This window comes from Mauremys reevesii, linkage group 9, assembly GCF_016161935.1.
Source record: "Mauremys reevesii isolate NIE-2019 linkage group 9, ASM1616193v1, whole genome shotgun sequence".
Lineage (NCBI taxonomy): Eukaryota > Metazoa > Chordata > Testudines > Geoemydidae > Mauremys > Mauremys reevesii.
The window spans coordinates 30,862,911-30,874,672 of NC_052631.1; the positions used below are offsets into that span (position 1 = coordinate 30,862,911).

An 11,762-nucleotide genomic window follows, 5' to 3' on the forward strand; every position below is an offset into this window, starting at 1 on the left:
TAATGTCTGCATTGGTACATGCGTGCAGTGTATTGCACCAATAAACAGAAGATAAAGATGCTAAATTAAAACAAAAATGTCTTTCAGAATATCTTTTTTCAAAATCCATCATTGGAAACATAATGAACTGTGATACACGAGGTAGGCAGGCATTAAGAAATTGTCTTACACTCTTTGAATCCGATGCCTGACTAATATCTACATCTCCAATAGCATGTTGAAATAATCCATTACAAAAAATTACCACGGCATTTTACACTTTAATCAGACACAGCAATAACCACATTCCAGGAGCACTGAATTTACTGTACTGTGGCAGACTCATCTAGTACCCTCCCGCAGTAGCCAGAGGCTTATGTTTTAGACATAAAGGAAAGAAAATAGCTCAAGTACATCTTCTTGGGTGGGCAGTTCTGTACACGGGAAGAAGGGGTCCTTGCTTGACCTCTGCAGGTAGCCTGAAGGATGAGATGAGGCAGCCCCTGTTATCTTGCACAACTATAAATGTTGCTGTGTTTATGAGATTATCCTTCCCTTATGAAAAAACTTGCTACAATATTTGACTCCATGACCTAGTCGGGCCATGAATGCCACAGGCTGACTATATGCTATCTAATGCCGTACATCCTTTTATTTGCTCTAAATTGAGTGCTGCTTAATATCATTGTGTTCACATGTTCTCTTGTTATGGGACAGTTTAAAAGGAAAGATGTTCTCACTATGGCCTTCATAATTTGGAACTCTGCACAATTAGGTCCCCTTTAAATCGTCTTCCTTCCAGGCTAAATCGTTCTATTTTTACCGTCTGTTGTCCTGCCATACTTCTAACTCAAGCCATATAACTAACGTGCACACTACAGAAATCTTTGCTTTTTCCCCTACATGGCTTTCAGGCCTTCCCTTTGCTCTCCTCACCCTCCCCTTAGCAGCCACCCCACGGCATACTTCTCTCTAGTTTTTCTGTTAGCATAATGAGAGAGCCGTGCTATGCAGCACCCGGCAGAGAAAAGACAGACGGAGCTCAGAGTTCTGGAGGCCTTTCAAATGGAATGCTTATTTTCTGGCAGTCTGGGGATTAACAGAAAGGCCCTCAGTCCTATGGTGGGAGAGGTGGGGTAAGGAATCCCATCCTTTAAGAGGAGGGAGTGGAAGGAAGAGGACACCCAATGCTATATTTTCTGAAGATAGTAGTAGTTCCTATGCTGAACAAACAGCAGATTGTAGGGCTCTTTCGGCACAGGAATTCAGTTTTAATCTGCCACTGGTTCCAAACCAGACTTTCCATTGTGCCCTTCTGAGTTTTAAGCTCCGAGTGTTAGCATAAAGAGGTTTGTACTTTTAATTCCCAGCAGCGCAGCCATTGCTATTACCCCTCTTTAGTGCAAATCTTGTTTTTGCTTGGACCTCTGCCATGCTTCATTTTCATCTCTTGTCCTTAGCTGTGAAAACCCAGTACTTCTGAACAAATTCCATCCAAAATATTGATGGTACCCACCAACCCATCCTGAGCATTCCTCAGCAGCTCCTACGTATAGTTTAAATATTCCTTCTGAAAGCTATTTGTTTTAATTGCCAGCGGGCTGGTTTGCTCGTGGGTAGGATAGAGCCCATCCCCATGCAGGAGGGCACCAACAAAAAGCAGAGTTTTCCAGTGCCCCATGGATTTGGAGCCCTCCTTTCTACATCACCTTCTCAAACCCACAAGAGATTTGTTAGTTTTCTGATTAGAGGATTCTGTGTGTAACAGGGGTCACACTTCTGAAAAGGCTACAGGAGAGGCTCTAGACATAAACTTTCTATTTAGCAGTCTAAGTTCAGGATGCTGATCTCCATTGCTAAGATTAAATAAACAAAGATCAGAATCTGGCCCTCAAGGAATATCAGAGAGGTCCTGGAACCTGTAATTTATGAAATATGTACCACAATCGTGGATTCCTTCTCATCACTGTTTTACAGTGCTGATTATCTTCTTCATGGCATCTGATATCTGAAGTAAAGTCACTGCTTGGTTCTCATGGTACTTACCAAAAAAAGAAATGTGTACAATTGTAATAATTAAATCTCCTACCATCATGCCCTGCCCCTATCACTCACTCAACATAGGAAGGTCCCCATCCTCTGAAGAGAATTCCTTGCTACAAGTAATAGAAGAAAAATTTTCTCTAAAAACTTCCCTTTTCCTTTCTGGGACACGTCCGCCATGTAGGTATTCATACCCTCAGAGGTCACTGTCTATCGCCTCTCCAGCTTAGCGGGGCACACACAGGCACTCATAGAACAGTGACCAAACAGTCTCAGTCAGCTGTTGACAGCAGCTCAGCCATGCACCAGCTCTCAGCCACATGCTCAGCACAAAGTATGTTGGTTTGCAAGTGACACACTCACACACACACAAATACACACACACTTTCAGAATGGAACAGCTTCTTCTCTAGCTCTGCATATACCATATATCAAAATTGCTTTCTTTGCCAAAGTGAAAATCTAACATGGAATTGAGATAACTTGTACTTAAGGAAACCACATTTCTGAACATGTAGGAATGATATCTTTCTCTTTGCATGTCTCTTACTAGTGTTTCCTCATCGATATAAAAGAGAAAGCCTATGCTTTTATCTCAGTTCTGTGACATAATCATAACTTACAAAGTCTGCTTTAAATAGGAGTATTAACAAAAGAGACACTGTAGACTAAAAAGCTGCAAACCAGAAACATTAGAGAACTGCAAAAGAGCAAAGCAAAGCTCCAGGGAGTGTTGACAGACACTTCCAGGGATTTGTGCCTCTGACATAAATTTCATTATATAATGCAGCAATGTCTTGCGTATGAAATGCCACACTATTAACCAATGTATGTTTACAGCCTGGCTTGCCTTTGCCATGGAACACTGCACTTTTCCTGGAAAATGACTGAAAGGGGATTTGAATGGTTTGAAAAAGAGTTCTGTATTTTATGGGGTGTTTTAATAATAACTGTTGCATAAAATGATACTTCTTTGTCTTTGGGGAACCATGTTTGCCTTGAGGCCCAGAACCATCACTCTTTGATAAGGGAAAAGGTGAAGCTCTCCCTCTGGCCATATACAGGATTTTGTAGGGCTCTGCTGGAAATAATGTTCCTAATAGGATTAAGGTGTACCCTGACTCAGTTTCCACACAAGCATTCCTTTGTTAGTCTCAAAAGCCACTTAATTTTGGTTACATCCAAAATATACACGTATGCATATACACCTATATTCCATACCCTAGAAACAATACAGATATGGAGAATACTTCAAACAGGTTCAGGCCCAGGAGACACATCCCCATCATGGCGTGACTCCAGAGGGGTACGATAAAGCTCCGACAAAGCACCCTTACCAATTCTAGCCTAACCAATACAAGTTAAACACAAACAACTTTTCTTTCTCATAATTTCATTTGTTTTAATCACAGGCTGTGGGCCTATCACTCATGCTAAAGTCCAAACTCAATTTAAAACCATAGTTCAATCTGGCCTAATGTGGGCCTATATTTCTACAGGCCCCATTGGAGCTGTCCAACAGGTATTTCAGAGCTGCAGCCCCCCTTTTCTAGCTCCAAGGATTTTGCTGTTGTAGGCAAAATATAAATTACCTCTCAAAGTCTACAGTCAATCACACAATAAACAAGGGCATTCAGATCGTTACTGTGCTTCACAACATGGCTTCTCAGAACATCCTAGTGAGGACAGAACTCAGATTGTCCTGCTAAAGGAAGAAGAAGATTAACATTTAAAAAAAAATCCTAGCCATCCCCTTCCTTTGAGGTTCCAATGTTGATTCTCCATCTCTTGATATATTCAAATCAAGACTAGATGCCCTTCTGGCATATATAGTTTAGCTGAACAAGTTAGGTGGGGGTAACTGGGTTAAATTCTACAACCTGTGAAATACAGGAGAGCAGACCAAATGATTGAATGGTTCATTCTGGCCTTAAAAATCAATTCATAGATGACTAAATCTCTACGTCTGCTTTATTTAGCCTGTAAGTTCTTCAGAATATAAACTGCCTGTGCTTTGTGTGTTATATAGTGCGGAACACCCTATAAGCATTAAACAAATAACTAAGGAAGTGGAAGCAGAAAAGAGTCCTGTGGCACCTTATAGACTAACAGACGTATTGGAGCATGAGCTTTCGTGGGTGAATACCCACTTCGTCGGATGCATGTGGCACTGCAAGAGTTAACCTAAACACACTTTGTCACTGGTTTGTTCAGTACTTCCATGATACTGCTATAGAGCACATGGACAGTAGCTTTACATCTGTTACTTTTATTTCCCTTTCCCTTCCTTTCCTAGAAGCTTTAACAAAAGAAAATAGCTAGCAATCCAGAAGAGGAAATTTTCCTCAGCAGAGAAAATAGCCTATAACTGGCTTCCCATAAAACAGTGAAAATTACACTGTGAGCAAAAGTAGCAGAGGAGATAAGTCAACCTGAAGTGCTCTTGGGAAAATCTTTAGTGGCAGATATAAGGACAATATAATTGCTGAAGATGAGCAGGTTTTTCTTTTATCTCAATAAAGCACTTTGGGATGAAAAGATTGGAAAGACAGGAGCAATACAATAGAAAACGCCTGTTACAATCTTATTTACATAATTTTATATAAAGGAACATCGATGTATGAAGTGTAAAATGAATGTGTTGACTACTGAAAATAAAGCATTGCAGAAAACAAATTCTGCTTACTCCCCAGCTATAAAGAAGCTTAATGTTTGATTAAATACGTTTGCCTGATGAAGAGAGGCATTGATTTTATAAAAAGCTGAGTGTGCCATTTCAATACAACAGAAAACTCCCTGTCACTGGCTCTTTTATGCAATGTGGCTCACGCAGCTGAATCTTAAATTGTTTTGTATATTCTTTTGCATAGGAAATATTTTTGCAATATCACAGACATTAGCTGAAAATGCTAAACATGGAGCTCTTGTGCGTTTCCCCTCTTCCCATTCCCTCTTGCCTCATGTATGTCATGGTGTGTCTTGCTAAGCGGGTATGGTGCCATATTTGACAGGCTCTCAATGGCTTTGTAGACACACTAATCTAAAGTAGATGATGGCTGAATGTATGGACTGGTGGGTGGCTAAACACAAGCCATCGCCTAGATTTCCGTTTACTTGCATGATTATCTTCTGCTTTATTATAAAATTATCTATTTTAATAGAGAAACTTGTTAGCATCAAGATACATATTATTGGAGATATTCCTTGACAGACTTCACAGATATCTGAAACCCATTTTAACCCACGCTGGTCCACCGCTTACAACAACATTACCTGAATGGTGTAATCCCATTGCCAGACTGCTAACCAGCCCTAGAGCATATGGCGTAAGTATATATATTGTGTGTGCATTAAACTTTGTGAATAGCATTTAGAACCTTATCTAAAGCCCACTGTAGTTAATGGAAGCATTTACATGATTTCAATGAGCTTCGGATCAAGCCTTTAACAAGACTAGAAACTATATGGCTGTAGTGTCATAGGGGTGAAAAAGTACGGCCACATTTTCAGAAATGGCTACTAATTATTAGTGCGGTGGGTTTTCGGGTAGCCTAAGGCCTGGTTTCCAATGGTACGTAGAAGCAGGAGACTGTAGGCAGTCACTTGCTTCAAACTGACAAAAAATCAAAGTGAGGTCACTGTAATTAATAGTTGATATTAATCATCAGCACTGAAAATATTAAAATGGAATCCCATCAGGCTTGTTTCTGGGAAGTTGTCACTGATTAGGGTCCCTTTTCCTTTTTAAAACACAGGAGCAGCTGAAGGACGATGACATGGACTGTATCGTGAATAATGATGAACTGACTATAAATTATGAAGACCCCAATCCTGTTCCAGTGCTGGCACAGGCCAGAATAGTCTCACCCCAGACTCCAGGCAAGGAAAACTTTAATGAAGGAGACCTTGGATTAGGAGGATGTGAACTCCAGCTTGAGCATACTCCAGCACAAACCCAGTTGAATTCATTGGCATGAGCAGTGCAAATGTAATCACAAGAAATGCACGGAACATGAAGGAATACAAGCCAAACATATGAGGCAGTGTTGGTAAGAAGCTAGAAAATGTATTAAACGCATAAATTGAAGAGAATCAAAACCTTGTCAAATGTATCTTCTGGTGCCTGAAGAAATGAGGATTTATCATCATCATCGTCATCCATATATGCTATACAGCTACATTTAATGGTTTGACAGTGGCAATTTTTATTAATGAAATTGAAGGCACTGTCTGCTACAGGCATATTACAGATGCACTCACAGCGTCGATTGTACTTCGCGCGCACATAAACACACAGACTTCTGAATGTTGTTCTCTTTGTTAATTAATTCAGGTGAGGAGGAGAGATATTTGATTAACACGATCATGCTCAGATGATCATAGAACTTTGTAATAAGTTGCTCCTGGGCAGACATATCACCCATGGGACAAGTGGAAATTTCTTTTGTACAAATGCAAACTTTGGGCAGCTACTTTCTCTTTACAAATGTGTAAGACTCCCACTTAATGCTTATAGCATTTGGCATTTTCTAGACAGTCAGTCCAATGGATGCTTCAGCAAAAATAAGTTTCACCCCCGAGCTGCAGAGGGTTAATTCAGAACACAAAAACTGGGCATTGCTATATTAGTTGTTCAAGCTAAATAAATCAATAAGGGAACTTTTTATTATTATTTTGATTGATCATGATCACTATGGCATACAGCAATTACACTTATCCCACAATGCATTTGTTGCTAGAGCTTGGCAATAGGTTTTTATACACAGCTTGTGTGATAGGAACAATTTGTTTTTGTGTAAAAACATTCCCAGTTTGTATTTTGATTTTAGCTTCTTTGGGGGCTGGGTTTTATTTTGTTTGGTGGTGGTGGTGGTGGTGTGTGTGTGTGTGTGCTTTAACACACACACACACAGACACACAAAAGTCCTGCAAAAGAGTTTACTTTTTAAGATAAGATTTTTCAAAGCGACGTGTGCATAATCACACATTTATATTTGGCACTTAGATATTACAGTGATAAGTAAGATAGTAAAACCTAGATAGACAAATGAGAGAAAGATTTAGGTATTGAAATACCAGCTGTGTCTGCATAAATTCAGCATATGAATTCACACATGGTCAGTCACGCACCTAAAGGATCATGATGTACCCGTATCAGGCATTTGCACATATAAATTGGGTATTGCGAATGCATGCGCACAGGGGCATGTCTCTAACATTTAAAGTCTGTCTTTGTATCTTCTCAGCACAGGAGTTTCAGCTCAGATGCAGCATAAGTTGCTTATCACATTGCTTCAAAGTGTTCATACCATGAAAGTTAAACCACAAGAGAACCACGAGTTTTGAACAAAATCATTCTTAACCAAGACATTTCTAAGCCATGGGGAAGGGGGTGTGTGGAATCAAGTCATCCCAATGAAACGATGAATGATCATAAAGCTGAATGGGTTTTGATTCCATCACAGATGGAAACTGAAACACAAACTTAAATATAATCCAGTTTTAGTCATTCTTTTCCAGGCTAATTAATTGCTGGTTGGATTTAAAACTAGACCAGCTGCTCTAAGCATAAATTTAACACAGGAGTCCTATGCGCATTCTGAAACATCAGAAGCTTAAATTGGCCTTTTTCCCCCCTAAAACATTAATCAAGTGGCTTCAAAGGATGTTAGTCCCCATGTGGGGTGGGGACTATTCTATATTAGGTCGTCCCGAGGAAAAGTGGTGGGTTTGCAACTCCCTGTCTTGCCAAATCTAGCTGAGGGAGGGCGGGGGAAGCTGCGTACCCTGGATGCATGAAGGAAAAGAGAAGGAAGAAGAAATGAGGAACATGGTGTTATGCCCTGAGTGGGCCAAAGGAGGATGGAGTTGTGCACTGTGGGGCACAAGGTGGGCAGGATTGACAGCACAAGGAGAGACGAGCACCTAGAGGCACATAGAGGAGAGCTGAACATTTAGTGACATATAGTGGGTTATTAGACATATGATAGTGGGTACTGTAGCTCAGTCATGAGTTCAGTAGCTAGGGCTACTGCCTTCAACCTTTATAAGTACTGTGTAAGCGGCCCCATGCGCCTTGTATTCCTTGGAAAAGAACAATTCCAGATAGGCTTGGAGATGATTAGATGTATGGTGGAAATAACTAAATCCTTGCAATATTAATAGGAAGGTGTTAAGCTTTTTTCCTCCTCCCCAAGAGCTGGAAGTGACTCAAACTCTCTTTGCCAAATGTTCTGTGCTCAAATACATCCCCCCAATGGAGCATCCTCTGCGTTTCTTCCCCATTATATTTATTGTGGCTGTGTCCATGTTTCATTAAATGGGATACATTAAGAGCCCTAGGCTGATGTCCTCTGCTTAACCATAGACTAGTACAGTAGGGAAAGATCTTGCACACCGGCATGCCAAGATTCCTTAAGGCTTACTTTGGAAGGATAACTGCTTTTTAGGGTGAAAAGTAGTTCAACCTTCATGGCCATTCAGCCCTTGCTCTTCGTGCTGAGATTGTCAACAAAGGAGCATCAATGTTTTGTGGGGTGGACACCTATCCACTGGGACTGAATTAGATTCTTTTAGCTTTACAGAGCTGGGCTACCAGAAATCTCTAGTAGTGGTAAAAGGGTCAATAGCCTATTGCTGTCCACTGCATTATTAAATCCTTCTTGTTTCCTAATTTTAAAGTATGCTTTGTACCGGTGGAATACTGACACATAGCATGATGATATGTGCTGTATTCAGCCATAAGGGATACTGGGAACTAGTGTCTAGTAATTCTACATGAAAATTTAAACAGTGATGTGAGAGAGGCCTCTATGTTATAATTCAATTCGTACTCCGAACATTTAAACTACTTAATTTAATGCAGTGCTTGACTGAACATGTGATTCACTATCATGATAAATATGGAGCTATTCTTCCTATTTGATTTAATCTAATAAAACATTGCTTGGAAAATGACACATCAAATACCTAGTCACAATGTAGTGACTGCATACTCAATACTAAGGTCAATATGCTAGAGAAGATGTGGTCTGGAATTCTGCTATGTTACTAAACCCTTATTTTATTTCCTGTAGCAATAACTGGGATTCCATATTAAACTGCAACGCATGTTTAGATAGGTTTTAGAAGTATCATGAATGGATCTTGGATGTGAAGGAGAGCCCAGTTCAAAAAGAAACTGCACTAAAGGTTATCAGGTTCCTGTGATAACATTCACTGAGAAGTGCAACATCTGGTAACCTAGGGCAAGCGGTTATGAGCAAACATTCATATTGTTCTGCGTAACAAACTTAGACTTTTCTGTAATAGCTACTTCAGGCCTTAGTCCAGCAAAGCACTTAACAGAGTGCGTAAATGTAAGCCAACTGGAGCCAATAGGCTACTCACACCCTGAGTATATGCTGTGTTAGACTGATGCCTTCGTGCATTTCTTTTCTTTTTGAAAGTTAATGGACAGCAGCTGTCACTGAGTCTCTAGCGTAACACAGTCCTGATTTGTATACACATCAGGGGTGCACAAGCATCACAGCGTGCACACGCACAGGTTAGGTGCACACACGTGCACTTTTGAAATGCTACGCCTATGTTCTCACAAATCCCGAAAATGCCCGGGAGAGAAAAATTAATTTGCCACTTGAGAACTGAACATTAGTAGAAACTAACATTCTGCATCACCGAAAAGTGCTGCTTCTAAATAGAAAGACTTTTTTCCTCCATTTCCTATTAGCAAAATGAAAAACAGCCTCTTCAACGTCTTACAATGAACCACTTCAGTGAGTTTTAAATAACTAAAATAACACAAGCTCATCTCTACCAGTATAATCCCAACAGACATGAATCCCAGCTAGTCAGCTGTGAAGGGCTTGTCAACATTTTTATTTTATAAATAATTCTTTCAGAACCAGAGAATCCTCTGTTTGGAAACAGGAATCAACCAGTGAGTTGAGTTAACCCCTTGTTTTGGTCCTAAAAGTGAACCTTTCCAATCAATGAAATCCCCTCAGGAAGTTAGCTCACATTGAGTTGATCTAGAGCTTTTGTTAGCTTCCTTGGCAGTTTTTGCCCTTCAAGGAGATTAGCTGAAATACCTGAATACGTTTTGTTTGAAATCTTTTTCTTCTAATGTTGTCCCTTTTTGGTATATTTAAATCAATTTACAACAGAAACCTGATCAAATACATGAGTGCCAGTTTATGTACAAAATGAAAGCAAACTAAGTCTGCCAAGATAATACTGGGTTTTTTCTGCTTCATTCCTCCCTTTCAAGGGATTAAGAGATAGGAGAGCCTGGTTCGATAATGAATGTCAGAAGAGCAAATAGTCCCTCAACAGTCAGGCGAAGCAGATCCAGCCAACAGGCTCAAACTAGTCCATCAGATTAAATGTGATAGAAAAACAGAGTCTTCATGAAAGTAAGGCGAAGCAATGCAAAAGCGATGTGGAACCAGTCAGTGGTCCAGGTTGTTGCTTCCAATATGAAAAGAATCAACACCAGCATGTTTCTATGAGGAAACCTTTGCCCCATGGCGAAGACCACCAGTACCCACACACACACTTTGGCTCTGGCCCTTGGTGGCCTTCCTGCCACCAAGGCCTCATTGAAGCTGCATTGCTGGAACCTTCCCCCAGCAGCCATGGCAGCACCAGACCCTCTTTGAAGATCCACAAATAAATTGATACAGTCTAGGGCTGTATTAATTATTCCAACTAATTTCCCGGGGATTCGGGAGAAGGTAATGAGCATCCCAACCCAGTTCTTAACCCCTGAACCACTGTGACTCCATCTTCTCCCGTCAGTGTGGATTCTGGATGCTGACAGCCCTACACATGTTCCATGGAGTGGAAACAATGCTGTTTACAAATCAAGTCTTCTTGCCAATAAAGGCAATCCTTAGTATCATCAGAGCGGTGGCAATATTCACTCACCTAGCCAGCAAGTGAAGAAAGCAGGTCTTAGGTACAGATGAGACCATCATCATTTCAGGCCCTAGATGGCTCCAAACCTGGGCAAGATAGATTAGTTTCACCCTCCTTGTGGACCTTATGAGTTTTAAAATTCTGATGCTAGAAACCCTAGGGAATAAATGAATGTATATTGGAGCCACTGTTCTACATCGTTCTTATTGTTTAACTGTCTGTTTCTATGTATGTTACTATGAAGGCTGATGGACATAAATAAAATACTACTGTGTTTTATTGAATAAGGATTTCAAATGAGAGCAGCATGTCTAATGAGCTAAACTCTAAAAGAAAACCTCACACAGTGATATTAGGCATTACACTTGCCTGAGACAAGTAATACACAAGTGAGTTCAAGTAGGATAATAATATCCCATAAGCATAATGAGATTTCTTATACCAGAGGTAGAATATATACTAAATATAACCCAATGCTTTAGAATACACAGCTGACTGGAACTGAAAATATGAGAAAGAGAAAAGGCAAAGGGGAATACACGAATGATGGAGAAAAATGAATCTCTATGCCAGAGAGATGAGCAACCTAAAAGAGGTCAAAGGATTCAGCATTGATTGCAAACTTAAAAGCCCAAATGAATGATTTGCCAGTAGTTTGACAACCTAAGAATTTGGTTTGAGAACGCTACTAAAAAACACTAATGCTGAAAAACCAGTATCACTGATCACCATCCCTGAGCCGTAAAACACTAGGAACTCCACAGGCCTACAGGGAGCTAGAACAGAAGTCTACAGGCTGACTGATTGAAAGCAAATGAAAA

The 11,762-nt window shown here is 40.3% G+C and overlaps 1 protein-coding gene across 2 annotated transcripts in view; it reads left to right on the plus strand.

Annotated features, from left to right (window-relative positions):
- The window catches only part of SLC9A9 (solute carrier family 9 member A9), a 342,765-nt gene extending 331,540 nt beyond the window's left edge, over positions 1–11,225 (plus strand). For both annotated transcript variants that reach the window (XM_039488401.1, XM_039488400.1), the window contains exons 15-16: positions 5,243–5,348; positions 5,778–11,225. In XM_039488401.1, the coding sequence (XP_039344335.1) occupies positions 5,243–5,348; positions 5,778–5,999 (328 nt within the window). In that variant the 3' untranslated portion in view covers positions 6,000–11,225. The remainder of the gene's footprint in view (positions 1–5,242; positions 5,349–5,777) is intronic.
- Positions 11,226–11,762: the final 537 nt, after the last annotated feature.